The sequence below is a fragment of the Quercus lobata genome, chromosome 6, assembly GCF_001633185.2.
Source record: "Quercus lobata isolate SW786 chromosome 6, ValleyOak3.0 Primary Assembly, whole genome shotgun sequence".
Lineage (NCBI taxonomy): Eukaryota > Viridiplantae > Streptophyta > Magnoliopsida > Fagales > Fagaceae > Quercus > Quercus lobata.
The window spans coordinates 39,760,885-39,779,422 of NC_044909.1; the positions used below are offsets into that span (position 1 = coordinate 39,760,885).

Consider the following 18,538-nt stretch of genomic DNA (forward strand, 5'->3'; position numbering starts at 1 on the left):
CTGGCAGACATGGAGTAGTTGACGCTTGTGTTTGTTACCTCAGTTTTTAAGACTCAATTACTGATTGATTGCCGGTTTTAAGTCTCAAACGTTTGTTTGTTGCCTCAATCTTTCTATGCATAATTGTTGGACAATGGCAAAGGTGACAAGAGGGCTATCTCTTGTGTCAGTTGTATGGAGTGAGCCTCTTACACTATAAGAGTTTCATGTATCTATGAGGTCCACATATTAAGAAACCTTCACGTAGCCAACTTGGGAGATAATTTTCAGTAGGATGAAGGCCCCTAGCTTTTGAAAATCCCCCCTTTATAAATATATATATATATATATATTAAAAAGACATAAAATTTAACAAATTAAATGTTACTACATTTTTTATGTAAATGACTATTGCATTTTTCCCTCTTTTATTACTCTCATAGTAATTAACTCATTAAACCAATGTGTATTCAAGTTAAATATTCTCCAAACCTACTTAATGAATGACAAATTTTAAATACAATACCTTTGGTATTATTCCTTAGATATCCCATCTAAATTTCAGCCACCTATCAAAATTTTAAAAAAAAATAATAATCAACAACAACACTAAAAATCAATCTCCTTTCGTCTTTTTTTCCCTCATTTTTCTCTTGAGTGTGTTAAAAGTTAAAATTGAAAACTCATTTCAAACAAAACCCTAGAATTAGAAAAATCATAGCCAAATCTCCATGACTAAAACTACCAGTCACCAGATCCTACACCACCATCAATAGTGGTGCTCATCAGTGTGACCTCCTCGTCTCTCTCTCTCTCGGGAAAGGATCGAACAGCTTTCGCTTCCATCCAACGAATCGATGATGCAACTATGGATTGATGAAGGTAGAGAGAATATGACATAGTTGTGGATAGCTTTCACTTCCATCCATCAATTGAATCGATGAAATCAGAGAGAATCTGAAGAAGACATGGTTTCTTGTAGGTTTGTTTTTTGTGGGGGGGGGGGAGGGAGGACAAAAAAACAAAAGTAGGAACGAAAAAGAAAAGGCAAAAAAATAATTTTTTAATGCCCTTTTAAAAAAAAAAAAATTTAAGGATCAGTATCTAAGGAATAGTATCTAATTTCCACCATTTAATAATAGCTTTTATTTTTTGCATTTGGGGAGTACAGATAAAGCCTTGTATTTTAAAAATAAAATAAAATTTAATGAAAGGACAATTTTTTTATTTTTGTGCTTAGGAATTAGATATATTTATTGCATTTATCATCTATACTAAATAAGTTTTTCCTTTAGTTGTTATTTTTATATTTTTCTTATATTTACTTGTACATGTTTAAGCATGTAAAGTGATTATTGTTTAAATTAGTTGTATTTTTATATTAAGTATAATCTAACTGTGTAATCTCTAATTTATTTAATAAAAGATCTTGATCTAAAATGTTTGTGGGACATTTTATATAATAAAAAATTATTAGATTAAAGAGAAGTTATTCACCATTGCATAATGTGAATATATATAGTTATAAGAAGAAATGATAAGAGACACACACACACACACACAAAAAAAAAAGTGGTTCTCAATTCTCATAGCAAGATGAACAATGTCATAAATAATTTTAATTAATAATTGCTTCACAATACAAATAAATAGAATACCTTTACAGTAACTGATAATATATACTGAAAATATCTCTAAAAGAAATTAAACAATTTTCAAGTGAGCTATCTTATATTAGCTCATATCTTATGAGTTCATAACTAATTATATCTTAAAAATGATTAAGATAGTTTAGTAGAGATAAAATTCTATTACAAAAACATTAAGTGGCTTATAAAGTTGAGTTCTAAAAGCGTGACCATGACCAGTGGTGTACAGGCATAGCCCGTCACTGACGAAACCGACTAGAACTGAACTGATTTGCCGCCTTGAGTCTCCACCGCAAGTGTTAGGCACGGTGATTGGCAGCAATTTTCAAGCACCGAAGTCGGCCGGTACTGTTGTCGACGAAGGTTTTTGGATTTCGACGAACACCGAACTGAACCGAACCAATTTTCTTATATATATATACATCTATATATATATATATATATATTAAAACTTGAGATTTCTACCCCCTTTACATCAGATCTAAGATTTCCACCCCCATCAACAACATAAAACCCACCACCATTTCAACTTCCGATCTTCAAGCCACCTCTATTTTTACCACCACTCAAGTTAGATCTATAAGTTGTCGACTCTGCCACCATCATTTGGTGGTTAATTGGACTTCACAAGTGAGTCAATTGAAGGTCAGTCTCAAGAATCTTTACCTTGTTTGGGTTTTAATATTTAGAGGATTTGCAGTGGGTTTTGAATCTTTTGATATTTAGATTTGATCCTATGTTTTGATTTGTGGTTTGAATCCTTGGAGAGTTTTTTGGGTTTGATTGTGGTTTCAAATCTCTCTCTCTCTCTCTCTCTCTCTAATAGACAAGTCACAACCTACCACCGCGCCAACCAGAACCGCCATCGATATTACCAAAGAACCATTACTTAGGTGTGGCAGCAGCTTGGGTTTTTAGGAAACCGAAGGATCCAGTGCAGTGCAAAAACAGCTACAAAAACTGGCCACATCACATCGTGTACAGCCCTAACCATTACTGTGTGCCAAACAACTATCTTCTCCCTAGACACTCATTAATAGTTAAATTAAGATATTTCATTTTTTTTTTTTATGAAACTCTAGTATAAAATATCGTGTCTTATTCATTTTTTTAATTTTTTAAGTTAAAAGAGGGCATTTTATACCCGTCTTTAAGATAAATTTACAATGTATGAGCCATTTTCGACTAAACAACTCAGAAAAGGAAGACATTCATTCATCCAAATATATCATTCTTAGTAGAAGCAAACTGAGTAAAGCAATCACTGCTTTGTTAGCCCCTGAAACACAGTCTAGCCTTCCAGTTTCTGCATACTTTAGGTAAAACAAAATCCAAGTCTGAAGAAATTTGAAATAAAGACTCGATATAAGAAGAAATAAAAACAGTCTATCCTTCCGGTTACACACTGCTATGCTTGTAACAATGACTCGATAGATGTATATAATACTATCATGTGTCCCATCAATTATTAAGATAGTTAATTAATCAACGCATCACTCGGATGTACTACTAGTTTTGACTTATTTTTTACGTACAGAATTCTAACGTACAAACAGACCAGACTAGCTACCTATTGTTGGTTGGACACATTATTAGTCCAGCCAGTTTTAAAATTTGATCGAAACGACTAGAAGAATCACTTATCATCAATCTATAGAGTAAACATCATCGAACTGGATTCATCAATAACCCTCCTTTTTTAAGGAATATTGTTTGATCCATTTCCCAATGCGTTAAAACAGTTCAGGGTAAACGTGTGAATGTCCAAAAAAAAAAAAAAATAGGGCAGACAATCCTGCCTGAAATTGGGTCAATATTACATTCACAACTTTAGAACGCACACCAAGTACAGGAACCTAATTGACCAAAAAATAAATTATAATCAAATAAACTGACGGTTCAATGATAACTAAAACATTGCACAGCATCCTAATTGCAAACTCACCGACCATATTGAGATTACAGAGCAAGATCCTGACCAAGAAAAAGAAGAAAACGTATCTTGGCAAGCATCTGGAATCAATCTACTGGCTACGAGTTCTGCTGCTTTCTGCATTTCTTACCGGGTAAAAATAAGGATGGGCCTGCAAGAAATCAACTACACTTAACATTCTACATGCAAGTGTAACAGATAAAACATAATAGACAGGGTCTACTAAAGTGGAACTAGCATTAAAAATGAACAAGACCATGCTAGGTACACATTGTCATTCTGCATATCCTCACAGACAAATGACTGAAAAGCCCATATTCAGATGTACACAAGGTCTACTTCATTATACCAGACATCCTAACACACACGAGGTAAATGGACAGCATAGAAAAGGCACACCATTCTTTCTTGGTAACAGAAAAATCATCCAAGTATTGTTACTACTGAGTGACAGAAATGACCAAGTAATGGAAACAATAGACTGATAGCCAAATTCAGCAATATGAGCTAGTGCGTGTGCGTGTGCGTGTGTGTGTGTGTGAGAGAGAGAGAGAGAGAGAGAGAGAGAGAGAGAGAGAGAGAGTTTGTGTATGGAAGTTGAGTGTATTTGTTGGGTACTTGAGGACTAGGCTTTACCATTGCTTCTTTCGCAGTAGGCCTCTCTTGGTGATCATACCGTAGCAACTTGTCTACAAAGTCAACGGCCTTCAAAAAGTAGAAAGTGAATGCATTAAAAATAACATTCAAAAACTCGGTGAAAAAAACACTAATAATAAAATCTACCTCAGGAAGAGCCAAATGTTGATTATCAACATTAATGAACTTTGACCACGGTTTCCGGCTATGCCTATATTTCAATTCAAGAACAAAGAATTTTCTTGGTTAAAACTAATGCTGCCTGGTAACAATGACAACATCAGCAACAAGAAAAAATAAAAAGGATAAAACCATGAGATTGATTCCAACCTGCCAACAAGGGCTGCAAGATGAGGGTCTAACTCTATACGGTATTTGCTCAGATAAGTGTTTAATTCATCTGTCCCAAGGACCTGTTGTAGAAGAAAATGCAAACTTTGAATTAGATTTCCCTTTCTTTCTGTTGTTTCTAAAACCCAGTTGTAAATATTTTATTGTAATGTTTCACGGACACATTACAATAAATGATATCAAAAAATTCCTACAAATATCCATCAATCAACTAAGACTTGGTTCATATAACAGAAGGCAAATTTTGCAAAAATAATATTATTTTAATAATTATTATTTAAATTAGTACCGTTTTGAAGTTATTTGGGAATCTAGCCTCTTTTTAAAAATCATATTTTCAAAACTCAATATCAGCTGATTTGGATGAATTGTAACTGAAATCATGTCATAAACAAGATTATAGGAAAAAGGCTAGATACCCAAATAGTTTCAAAACAAAGCCAATTAAATAATTAATCTTAAAAAAATATTATTTTACAAATTTTCCCCTATAAAAGAACCAATGTTCAAACTTCTAAAGAAAACTAAACATACCTTGGCTATTTTGACCAGCTGATCGTAATTATCATGCCCATAGAAAAACGGTTCCTTACGGAATATCTGTACAGCACAAGCCTCAATAATAAGCATCACCAGAGAGAGTATACCATGAAAAAGTATCAAACTCTTAAAAACCCCCTGCCATCTGCCACCCATGAGGTCTAACTGTCATCTACAGAGGGACAGCCAGAGTATAACTTGCTATTGAATACTGATGAGTATGCAAGCAGATCAAGGTCCACGATGTCACCCTCTATCCCATTTATCCATTATTATGGGAGGAGGAAGAGCCAGTTGAGCTATAGCCTATAGCTCATTGGCCTAAAATATAAAGTACCATGGTACAACACACTAAAGCCTACTTAAAATATGTAGATATCTTGCCTCATAGTGTACTAAAGCCTACTTATAATATGTAGATATCTTGCCTCATAGTTGTCAAAACGCAAATCTTACCGTGATCGATTTTTTTTTTTGGGTATATCATAGGATACACATATAATATACTTTATAATACATACACAAACGCTTTGTAAACTTTATTAAAAAAAATAGATATACATATATAACAGGTATATTTATTATAAAGTTGGAACATATTCAACTCACGAGTAATTTAATCATCACTTATATAATAACTTTTAACAAAACTAATTAAATAAATCAAATTAAAATGTATTATATAACATTCAGATTTAAATTGGTCAAACTCAAAAGTTTAATACATGATGTATAAGCTTAAATAATAATTTCTTTCTTGAGTAAAACCTACGATCGGGTGGAGTGAGTGTATTTGGAGAAGCTCATGGAGAAAATGGGTTTTTGTGCTAGATGGGTAGCTCTTATGATGAGTTGTGTGAAGACGGTGTCGTACTCTATCATGGTGAATGGGGAGCCCATTGGAATGATCCATCCTGAAAGAGGAATTAGACAAGGAGACCCCTTATCTCCTTTCCTTTTCCTTTTATGCACGGAAGGCCTTCATACTCTCGTCAATCACTCAGCGAGGAATGGGGATATTAAGGGTTTTTCCTTGTGCAAACGAGGCCCTAAACTAACCCACTTGTTTTTTGTAGACGATAGCCTACTTTTCTGCAGGTCAATCACTAAGGATTGTAATAATGTTTTGAAGTTATTGGGTGAATATGAATCTTGGTCAAGCCAAAAAATCAACAAAGACAAGACCACAATCTTCTTTAGCAAGTCCACCACGGATGAACCAAAATCAAGCATAAAGAATCTCTTCCAAGTCCAAGAAGTAAAGTCTTATGAGAAATATTTGGGCTTCCCTCCTTCATGGGTAGGGGGAAAAAGGCTAGCTTCAACTATATAAAAGAGAGGGTTTGGAGAAAACTTCAAGGTTGGGAGGGTAAATTGTTGTCACAAGCCGGGAGAGAGGTCCTTGTCAAATCCGTGATCCAAGCTATCCCTACCTATGCTATGGGTTGCTTTAAATTACCTTTGGGGATTTGTGAAGACATTGAGGCAATGATAAAAAAGTTTTGGTGGGGCCAAAGAGGCAATAGAAGGAAAATTCATTGGATCCGGTGGAGTGAATTAACTAAATCCAAAATGGTAGGGCGGTATGGGTTTTCGAGACTTAGCTCATTTTAATGATGCTCTTTTGGCGAAACAAGCGTGGTGGCTCTTGCATAATAAGGAAACTCTCTTTTACAAAGTCTTTAAGGCAAAGTTTTTCCCAAACCACTCTCTTCTAGAAGCTAAGGAATCCAATTCTGGATCTTACGCTTGGAAGAGTATCTTACAAGGCCGTGATGTCATTCTAGATGGGGCGTGTTGGAGGGTGGGGAATGGAAAATCAATAAAGATTTGGTAACACCATTGGCTGCCCCGGAAACATCCTACTAAGGTACTTTCCCCAATGGTGGAATCAATGGAAGAAGCCACTGTGGAGTGCTTAATTGATAAGAGCACTAGAACATGGAATGCAACAATGGTTGATGGGATTTTTGCACCTCAAGAAGCGGAAGAAATAAAAAATACTGCGTTGGCTAGAAAAGAAATGGAGGACACACTATATTGGCCTTGGGAGCAAGATGGGAGCTATAGTTGCAAAACGGGCTATAGATTTTTGAAGGAAGATGAAGTGGGTTTTCCGGTAGCGGAGAATCAAGACCATGAAAAAAAGCTTTGGAAGAAGATTTGGGCTCTTGAATGTGCTAATAAAGTAAGAAATCTAATTTGGAGGGCATGCCGTAACTCACTACCCTCAAAAAGCAACCTTTTGCGTTGGAAAATTTTTACCGAGCAAAGGTGTGATTGGTGCAAGGAAGAAAATGAAGACATTGTGCATGCGGTATGGAGCTGTAAGGGTTTGGATGGAGTGTGGAAAGTGGATAATACTTGGAGTTTTAGGAACCAAAGGAGCTTCTCTAGTTTTTCTGAACTACTGATCTGGGTATTTGAGAACAAGAAGAACCCGGTTCAGTTTGCCTTCATCATTTGGTCCATTTGGCAACAAAGGAACCAAATACGAACCCAGCAAGCATTCCAGCCATTACACCAGCTGTTCCAGTTTGCTCATGAAAGTTATTTGGAGTTTAAAGCCCTGAAATTAGCTCCAGTTCCTAGCAGGACAAAGAGGAAAGTCCGGTGGAAACCACCTGACCCGGGCTCATACAAGATCAACTTCGACGGAGCTATTTTTGCTGGAGAAAAGTGCTCCGGTCTGGGAGTCATGGTTCAAGACAAGGAGGGACTGGTTATTGCAGCCATGGCTACTCGTGTCCCTCGACTCCTTCAGGCGATAGAGATTGAAGCTTTGGCCGCCAACAAAGCTCTTGAGTTCGCACAGGAGATGGGCCTATCTGATATTGTTCTGGAGGGTGATTCTTCCCTGGTAATGGCAGCATTGAGCTCTAAGGATCCTGGTTTGGCCCCGTATGGTTTGCTATTACAGGACACTTTATCATTATCTTTAGCTTTTTCCAAATTGTCCTACTCTCACACTAAGAGAGAGGGCAACACAGTTGCACACAACTTGGCTCAGTTAGCAATTAATTTACCAAATTGTGTAATATAGATGGAAGATGTTCCATCTAATGTACTATCCTTTTACCAAGCTGATTTAGCTGGTATTTCCTAATTAAATGCATTCCTTTGCGGTTTCTCAAAAAAACCTTCATTTCCATAGTCCAAGTCAATGTTACCATCATTTTCATCATCTTGCAAAATCATTTCTTTATTGACATCTTCTACTTCATCATCTCCAACATCTACTATCTCTTATTGTTCTGATATTTCAATAACTTTTTCTTAATATTTCTTCTTGGCATTCAAGTTTCTTGGATTTATAATAATTATGACAATATATATATATATATATATATAAAAATTAATTAAGTAACAGAGAATATAACTTTAGATAAAATAGAATAGAGAAAAGAAGAATACATGTGACCAATGCTAACTAATTTGTTAAGAATCCATAGCCAACCCCAAATTTTTGGGACTAAGTTTTTGTTGTTGTATAACAAAAATAAAAATAACAATATGGTCATATAGGTATAATACTTTATTCATGAAATAGAAAAGAAATCTACAAATATGAAAGAAAAGTGTCAAGTGCGGTCTAAATTTCTAGGGGAGAGAGAGAGAGAGAGAGAGAGAGAGAGAGAGAGAGAGAATATATGAATAAATAAATAAATAACTCATGGACATGTTATTTTATTGGGTTCACCCAAGTAACCCCATACTTTTGTGTTAGAAACAAGTCCAACAACTAGTTGAGCTCAAGTCAAAGCACAAATTTTAACCCAAAAAAGACTCAATTTAAACCCACATGTCTAGGTACCATCCAATATATACAATATGATACCATTCAAATAATATGTATCTATGTATCATACTATTCATGAACATGGTATGATATTTTTTTTTTTTTACTTGATTTGCGTCCATACAATACTAACAACATATTTGGCCAAATGAATTTTAACAATGTAGGCAGGAAAATGCTCACCATTCCAGCAAACATACAACCAAGGCTCCACAAGTCTAAAGAGTAATCATAGTCTTGCAAATCAATAAGGAGCTCAGGACCTTTAAAATATCTGCAAAAAAAAGTTTAAAAGCAATGGAGAAGAACTACAGCTCTTAGTTTCAAGAAGAAAATCATATGAACATAATAGAAAAATCCCTTAAAGTGTAAGTAAAACCAAAATTTCAATTTCTATACCATAAAATTTCAACAAAGTAAACATTACTCTATCAAGCACTAATTGATACATGAATTTTTCCCTTAATGAGTGAAATTTACATTAAGCCAATTCATTTGATGATTTCCAAATGATAATTATATACATTGATAAGTAACTTTCAGTTGATAAATACAATCTGAACAGAACCCGTTACACTCCTAAAGACTAAACTTTAATTATTGGGAATTGGAGCCAATTGACCTGTTGGATATTTTGTACTCCAACATCCCAAATAGAGATGGCCTTGATCATATGAGGAGGAGTTTGAATAGCGAGAGGAGGTTCAAATTTCAATCATACTCTGAGAACTTGAGAGGCTTTGATGACATAGCTTTCCCCTGGAAAAGTACTTGGTGCGATTAGACTTCAGTAAGAGTTGCATTTTTGTGTAGACAACAACATGGGGAAGATTCCAACATGCAATAATCTCATAGAGAAATTACTCTGGTAGATTGGTGTGGTATGTGCAGAGTAACGATAAGACTGTGGATCATTTGTTGTCAGATTGTGACATTACGCAAGAATTTTGGACTCTTTTATCTTCTATGTATTTGGGGTTCATTGGGTAAGGCCTAAGAGCATTGTTAATCCATTGTGGGGATGGAGGAATTGGTTTGATAAGCATTCCTCCTTAGTTTGGAATCTACCCCTTTCTACCTATTGTGGACATTTTGGAGAGAGGAATCATTGGACATTAGAACGTGTGGAAGTTTCACTTAATAAACTGAAGTCATCCCTAATGAGATCATTGTTTTGATGGTCCCATGTTCTAGGTCCTAGTGAGATTCATTCTTAATTTTATTGATTCACTTTCTTTCCAATTGTGACTTCATTTTTTGTAATTTTTTAGGACTCTCTATCTACACACCATGTACATGATGCAGTTCCTTTTAGTCAAATTATCTATCTGTCTATATCTATATCCTATATCTAGATATATATATATATATATATATACACACACACATCTATAAAAGACTAGCATCTGTTAACTTTAAAATGTATTACTTCTCTCATTATAAAATTATTTAATTCAGTTTCTGTGATCCCTCCCAATAGAATTCAAATTAATCTTGAGATTCAGTTTAATTTGAAATCTATTCAGAATACAGAAACGGAGTTAAAGAATTTCATCTGAGATCCAGTTTTGTTCTAATGTCATATATTTTCCGACTATTATGTTACCTTGCCATCCATTTCATCCACCTTACTCTAGTTCAGAGTGTCATTCATTGTCAAACTCCTTTCTGGATGAGACAAGACAACTTATAGATTGTGAGGACCCAAAAGGCCAAAAGACCTCTTGGGAGAGGTGAGGGCGAACCAAATCTTGACTAAGTTTCACATTGCCTAGGTAAGGGAAGGTCCTACATTGTCCTATAGCTCATGAGGTGTGGCCTGGTTTTTTCTGTGTTTGGTTTGCCCTGGGTTATGCCAAAGAGGGTAAAGGATCTGCTAGTGTCTTGGCAGGGCAGTTTTGATCAGCATCGGGATGTCGTAATTTGGAAGATGGTGCCTCACTACATGACAGGGTGTATTTGCAGGGAGAAGTTTTGAGGGATGCGAGCGGTCTCACATCAAGATTAAATCCTTTTTCCTTCACTCCTTGAAGGATTCTACTAGAGCTTTACAATTATTTTCCTGTTTTTCCTTGTTAGACTTGCTTGAGCTTTGTAATTTGAGAGGCTAATGCTGTTGCTTTCTTTGTATACCCCCTCTATACTTAGAAGTTTTTGTTAATAAAGATTCATTACTTATAAAAAAAAACAAGGGGAGGTCCTAAGCCTTATATGGAGGGCCTTGGACTCTAATTGGTAAAAGGCCTTTTAAAACCTTGAGGGAGTGGGACAATGTCTTGCCAATGAAGAGTTGGGGTGTGACATAGATAATCAAGCCTTTTTTTTAATTCCATTGTTACAACAAATGGGGAGAGGGGACTCGAACCTTGGTTCTACTCATAAGGGAGACTAGACAATGCCACTGAGCTAGAAGCCTCTTAACAACTTAGAAATCATACTTTGCTATCTTTATTTCATATAATCTAGATATTGATTCTTTCATAACTCTTTGGTATCTCCTGTACATAACCCTATGATCACTCAATAAATTGTATAATCTACTTATTTTACTCAATATTAAGTCTATAAAATTAGTTGCCCATAAGAGATAAACGATCTCCTTTGTCACCCCAAGTAACATGGAGCACAATAGGTATTTTGTGGCAGGAGATCTAAAATTTCCCTAAACTAAGAATATTCAAAGTTGCCACTAATTCACTAGCTTCCCAAAAAAAATTAGAAGAAAATTCCTTTCTCATCCCAAGTGATAAGAACTCCTCTCCATACTAACGCTCTATTTATTTCAAAGTAAAATATTTTACGCATTTTACCACATTTGTTTTGTTGTAAAATCTGGTGAACTGTAAAATATTCAAACTGTAAAATTGAGGCAAGTAAAATGTTTTACAGTTAAAACAAGAGTAAAACATTTTAAATCTCTCACACTCGCACACTCTCAGTTGCTTCTCCCCTCCCCAACTTCTCATCAGCCACGTCAACCACTCCGTCCACCCTTGCATCGCCGCTTGCGATGTCTCATCACCACCATCACGTTGGTGGCTTTCTTCACCTGCACCTCTCTCTCTCGGCAAAGCTTTCCACGGTCAAGCTCCTCCAAACCCCAAATGTCATCACGTGCCACCACCACCAAAGGCGGTGGGCTCCTCTCATCTCACCCTTTTTCGACCTCACCGCCACCAGAGGTTCTCAATTGGTTCGTGGGTTTTGAATATGGGTTTGTAAGTTACTTTTTGGCTTTCTTTTGCGTGGTTTGGTCGGATTTGTGCCGATTTGGTGGTTTAATGTCATATTTGTGGGTTGCTGGTGGTTTAATGCTCAGATTTTTGGGTGGTGGCTGGTGGTGGCTAGTAGGTTACGATTGGTCATGGTAGTGGCTGTCTTTTTTCCCTCTATCTGATCTGGTTTTTGGGTGGTTTGTGGTGGTTTGTGCTTGCATTTGGGGGTGGCTAGTGGTGACTTGCTTTTTCAAGTGTTTAGGTCCAAACACTTGAAAATGTTTTAACTGGAAAATGTTTTACAGTAAAAAATTTTACATGTAAAATATTTTACTTCAAAACAAATGGAGCATGAGATGCAATTTTCACTTTTTCAGGTAATTTCTTCATCCGAAACAAAGGCATATCAGAATAAAGCAGTTCTGACAAAGAACCAAAAGAAAGGGAGGGGGCGCAACAACAGGAAAATAAATCACCATCTTTCCAAAAAAGAGAAAAAAGAAAACAACCTTGAAGCAACGCGAACATTATATTCTTTCCCTGGATGATAGAACTCTGCAAGGCCCCAATCAATAAGACGAAGTTTGCGTTGTTCATGATCAATCATTACATTATGGGGCTTCACATCTCGATGCATAATACCTTGTGAATGGCAATAATCCAATGCCTACAAATACATTAGTAAAAATGTAAGATTCTCCCCAGTTTTAAAAATCAGGGTGCAAATTTTAATTAGACTAATTTGAGAAAAAATATAACGTTTAACCAAAATAAATAAAGATCAACATATTTAGAGAGAACAAGATATAAACTAGCATGTAATTCATCAGCCTTGGACCCCCCACCCCACCAAAAAAAAAAAAGAGAGAGAGAGAGAGAAAGGAACCAAAAATATTAAGAAACTGTTTCCCCCTATTCATAATTTTGAACAAGGGGTTATTACATCAAACTAATTCACGGACTGAAGAAGCAACTATCAAATATAAGTTCCATTGCAGGCAAAAAAGTGTCCCCTGAACATGAAGAATACATTTGCATTGAGACCCTCTAAAAATTCAACAAGTACAACAAGTGTGTATTTTTGGATGAGTAATAAATTTTATTAGAAAAAATTCAACCAGTACACTGGGAGTATACTAGCTGAAAATTCAATCCCTATATTTCAACCACTCTTGGCTTTTAAAGCTTAAGCTAATATAGAAATCCTTTCTTCTTCAATCCCAATCCCTACAATTATAATTTTTTTGTAACTTCAGCACAGCAGATGTGCAATATTTAGATAGGACTCCAAATCTACTCTATACATTTTTTTCTATCCAGACAACAAATTAAATGATGGTTCTAACATGGACTTTTTAGTACCATACAGAGACCACAGGACTAAATCAAGATCATGAAGCCTTCAAATACAAGAATATATATAAAAATAACAATTACATCTTTCTAATTTCCACTCTTCTGGTTATGGTATACTAAATCTTCATTCGGGCAACAATACCTAAGATCCTTTTGAAGCAGCAAAAATTATTTGACTTGCCACAACTTCTTCATTCTAGACACATTTTGTAACGACCACACCCCAACTATGTAGATATTGTCCATATTGGGGCCCATACCCCTCATCGTTTTGTTCAATCCCCAATGCACACAACATTAGGAGAAAAGTCCTTTACACATTGAAGAGAGATCATTCATTATAAGCACATCTCCATGTGCTTCCTCTAGCGATGTGGGACTCTAGGATTGCTTCTCCCATTGGTCCTTCACAACCACCCCCTTATAGGCACACATCCTCGTTTGTGGGGCCCACACTTCTCGTTGGGGCATGGCTCTAATACTATTTGTGATATTGTCTGTTTTGGGGCCCATACCCCTCACAGTTTTGTTCCCCCCACCCCCAAAAAAAGCACACAGCAATGGAAGAAAAGGCCTCTACACATTGGAAGGATAATTCCTTATAAGTCCATCTCCATGTGCTTCCCCAAGTGATAAGAAGGACCTATGGGAGAAGTAATCCTGGAGAGTGGAGTCCCTCATCACCTGGGGAAGCACATGAGGATTTACTTATAAGAAGTGATCTCCCTCCATGTAAAAGCATTTTCTCCCACTGCGGTGTAGGTATTATCTACTTTGGAGCCCAAAGCACACAACACTAGGAGAAAATGCCTCCATTGGGTCCTCTGTACCCTTGAAAGTAGGAGGCTCAGGCTTCCTAAACTTCTCTAGAGCACTAGTCAGATTGGTGGCTCCTACTAGATGTTGCACTACATTGGTTAAGCCACGAATGGCTTGGATAATGGCCTGAAGATCAGCAGTTCCCTAGCATTCGATTGACCACACCATGAGTTTTTCCTTGGTGGAGCCATATCCCTAAGCAATACAACAAGATATTAAAATTGCAAACATCCCCAAAGGACAAAACCAAGCATGCAAACGATACAGCAACCATTCTATAAGCTCTAGAAAAGTAGGTCAAATAATTCTAACACGAAAATTTCTCATGATGACACTCTTGTTCTAAAATTCTCAAGATTATACCTACAAGTCTACAAAATCTTATACCTATGCTTTAATACCAACAACCCCATCCCAACTATGTAGACATTATCCATTTTGGGGCCCATACTCCTCATGGTTTTGTCCTTCTCCCAAAGCACACAGCAGTGGGAGAAAGGGCCTCTACACAATAGACAAAAATCACTCCTTATAAGCACATCATGTGCTTCCTGGGACTCTAGGATTGCTTCTCCCACTAGTCCTTCACAATCCACCCCCCTTACGAGCACAAGCATCCTCACATGTGGGGCCCACACTTCTGATTGGAATCTAGCTCTGATACCATCTGTAACGATCCCATTCCAACTGTGTAAATATTGTCCGCTTTGGGGCCCATACCTCTCATGGTTTTGTTCTCCTCCCCAAAGCACACAACAATGGAAGAAAATGCCTCTACACATTGGAGGGAGGGAGATCCCTCTACACAATGGAAGGAGGGAGATCACTCCTTATAAGCACATACCCATGTGCTTCCCCAGGCGATGTGGGACTCCAGGATTGCTTCTCCCACTGGTCCTTCAGACATTTGCATATCAACTTTTCTTTTGATCATAGTGCATTAACTTTCAAGATAAAAATATGGAACATTTAGGACAAATCATGAATTAAACAAATACACTGCCAAACCAAAATCCAAGAGATCACATGGTCTGCCTCTCAATCTCTTTCTAAACAAGACCAAAAAATATATAATTTTATCCATTCCCCCTTTTGTCAATATAATTTCTTTATCTGACAAAAAATAAAGCATCCTCTAGATAATATATAAACACAAAGATGATTGGGTTTTTGTTTGCAAATCCAAAAATGTGTTTGTGATTGTTCCAAAAGGACACACACACACACACACACAAAATACAGTAGAGCTAGTCAGTTATTGATATTTATCTTATAAATATATAACTCTGTTTTGGCAGCAGGAGAAAGCCTATAATTTCTGCTATAATTTCTGTGAAGAATAATTCATCTAGCCAAATTTATTAGCAGAGAACTAGAGATGCATAAATGTCTTCTTGTTCCTTTTCTTTCTTTTCTTTTTTTCTGTGTCTTTAAACTGTTGAACAACTAAATAGTCAGCCAGGTCTATCCCCATGGCCGCATGAACTAACTTGCATCACATTAGTTCTCCTTTGGAGCAACATTAGGAACTAGCCCTTAATTTCCCCTTGATCCATGTTGAGGCCCAAAAGTTTAGTCCACCACTTTTCATCTCCCCTACAAGACTGTCATTTTAGCCAACATAAACTGAAGTAATTATAAAGATGACAATGCTTTAACTATAATATTGAAGTATCTATCCCAATAATCCAAGCACCAAATGATAAAAGGAAAGGAAAAAAAAAGAAGGAAACTTTGTACAAAATAGAAAGATTACAAAGTTACAATTTGGCAATGTAAATTAACACAAAACATCTATAAGCTTCCACACACATTAAAATGAACATATGGCGACAGGATTTTCAAATGTGAATATTAATGATAATTTCAACATGCTATTCTTATCCATTGAAGAGAAGAGAGAATAGTAAGCTTGCCTTAAGAAGCTCATAGATGTAATATCGAATATCATAGTCAGAGAGTGTTGGATAAAGCACTTTAAAATCTGTATTATTCACATATTCAAATATAAGGCTGGGGGTCTTCGATTGCTGGTCTCTAACAATATCAAGCAGCTTCACAATATTCGGCCCACCACAAAGATTCTGCAGTATCTTTATCTCCCTCTTAATCTGCATTTTTTTTTTTTGGTGGGGAGAGGATGGGGAGAGAGAAAAATGGGGGAGAGTAAAAAATAAGAAAAAATAAGTCGTGCTACAGTGATTTCATAGAATAAGTTATATTACTGCAAAAAATTGGCAATGCCACAAGCATCATGGGCACATACTCATTTACACCTTTAATTTAACCATTAAAAGAGTTACTTGTGCTAGAAGCAAAAGTAAAAGTAGAGTCATAATCTAGCCAAAGTGCCATCCACTGTTCATATAAAACTCAAAAAAAAAAAAAAAAATCCACCAGTACAAAAGCAATAGATTGTAAGTAGAATAACTTGGAGAGCTTGCACGTGAATAATTCATATTCAATTGTTAAACACAAAGACAGTGATACGAAATTGAGATGGAAACTTAAATAGAGAATTAAAATGCCACAATGGCATATTGATGTAGAAGCATCAGTGTCTATATGAGAATTTATGGCAGCCTGAAGAAGCGGACAATAAAGAGTTCTAAAGAAAAACAAGATTAAATACCAAAAGATTCAAGATTTGTGGTCTAGCTTTGATGTGGGACTATCTTGGCGCCTTGCATAGGGTACTCTAGTTATTATTGAGTCAAAATATTAAGTTTTTTTAAGGTTAGAAAGCTGTTGGATCAAATTTAAATAAGTTTACTAGAATAAGGACAATTTGATAATTTTAGATTTTCTGAAATGGGCTGTCCTTGGCTGTAACAAAGACCCACAAGTCTTACTTTTCATTTTGAGTCATTTTGCATTTTGAGTCCTTTCTCTATTTGGCTTAGAAGTTCTTAAGTTTTTTTTTCTTTGTTACTTATAAGAACCAAAAAAAAAAAAAAGTATTTTTTTTTCTTTGCTATTAGCCTTTTATTTTATTTTTATGTAAGTACATTATACTTCATGAACCATTATTAGAAAATAATCCGTGCAAAGGAACGCAGTTTGCAAACAACTACAACAAATCAAGCACGATTACAATTGCATTAGCTTTGAAATAGGATAAACTAATCAAAGTCAGGATAACATAAACTATAAGCATTGAGATTATGGAAACTCCTACAACAAGAGGCATGCTTTCACAACTATGAACCATATACATTAGAAGCCAATGACGATGCAGAGACTCACCTTCTTCTTTTTCACCGGTTTGAGAATCTTAATTACGCATTTCTCGTTATCGGTGCAGTGAACACCCTCGAATACCTCACTGTATTTCCCTCTCCCAACCTTCCTCACCACCTCATAATCATCCTGCTCCCTGTACAATCAATCATACCCGCATAAACACCTAAAAACAAACCCTAGCTGCTGCTCGTCAATTCAGAAATTTAAACCTAATATAAATTCCAAATTCCTATTTTGCATTTCCATAATTTAGATATACAAATTCCACCTCATCCAAACTCAGCATAACGCAACGCAAATATACACATATATACGCAAAAATAGATGGATAGGAAACTTGAAGATGAAGAGAGTACCCCCATTGGACGGTGAGGGACTCGTAGTCCCAGTAGTCTTTGGGGCGAATCACGTTGATATCGGCATAAACCCTAGCCTTGGAAGGGGCGCCAGGGCGGCGGATGGATTTGCCGATTTTCTGCGCCAGGGTTTCCGGTGTAGGCAACGGTCGCAGGCTGCGGGGCGAAGTTAGTTGATATTGTTGTTGGCGGTTGTGGTGGTGTTTCTGAGGGCGAGAGATCGGTGTCGCTGAGGAGGCGATGCGGCGGAGGATGGGGAAGGTGGAGGACGGTGGAGATTGATGAGAGAGAGGTGGCGGTGATGAGAGGAAGAGTGAGAATAGGTTTCTGGCAAGAGGAAGGGGGTGGTGATGGTGGGAGAGTGTGAATTGAAGGGGCCTTATGGCCATCAAATCTTTGCGAATGCAAAAAAGGACTCTCTCATACGGTACCCTCCCTTCTTTTCTTTTCCTTCTTTTCCTTTTTCTTTTTCTTTTTTCTTTTTTTATGCTTTTTTTATTTTTATTTTCTTCTTTCCTGTTTTTTCTTTTGTGTCTAGCTGTAATAAATCATAGTTGTTATTTATAGTTTTTATGTTTTCCATTTTTTTTTTCCTTGATAAGCATGAAATTGGAATAAAAAGAGAAATGATATGTCACAAACTATTTTACAACATTTTTACA

At 36.3% G+C, this 18,538-nt stretch overlaps 1 protein-coding gene across 2 annotated transcripts; it reads right to left on the reverse strand.

Annotated features, from left to right (window-relative positions):
• Positions 1–3,109: 3,109 nt before the first annotated feature.
• Positions 3,110–18,310, reverse strand: LOC115994485 (casein kinase II subunit alpha). Of its 2 annotated transcripts, XR_004093223.1 has the most exons (11): positions 17,877–18,310; positions 17,524–17,653; positions 16,194–16,388; positions 12,612–12,769; positions 9,071–9,161; positions 5,083–5,148; positions 4,528–4,610; positions 4,345–4,408; positions 4,198–4,266; positions 3,574–3,712; positions 3,110–3,484 (listed from the first exon to the last, which is right to left on the reverse strand). XR_004093223.1 is itself a non-coding variant. In XM_031118652.1 (10 exons), the coding sequence occupies exons 1-10, from the start codon at positions 18,263–18,265 to the stop codon at positions 3,653–3,655; spliced, it is 1,305 nt and encodes a 434-aa protein (XP_030974512.1). In that variant the 5' UTR covers positions 18,266–18,310; the 3' UTR covers positions 3,110–3,652. The 2 variants fall into 2 exon arrangements, 1 of the variants encoding a protein (XP_030974512.1); XM_031118652.1 differs by having other exon boundaries at positions 3,110–3,712.
• Between the last annotated feature and the right edge of the window lie 228 nt (positions 18,311–18,538).

Excerpts from the sequence above, each read along its gene's own strand:
- LOC115994485 (XM_031118652.1), bottom strand. The coding sequence starts at position 18,265 with ATGGCCATAAGGCCCCTTCAATTCACACTCTCCCACCATCACCACCCC. Across the intron at positions 12,770-16,193 it reads ACATCTATGAGCTTCTTAAG|GCATTGGATTATTGCCATTC; the intron begins GCAAGCTTACTA and ends ATGTATTTGTAG. Across the intron at positions 4,267-4,344 it reads AACATTTGGCTCTTCCTGAG|GCCGTTGACTTTGTAGACAA; the intron begins GTAGATTTTATT and ends TACTTTTTGAAG.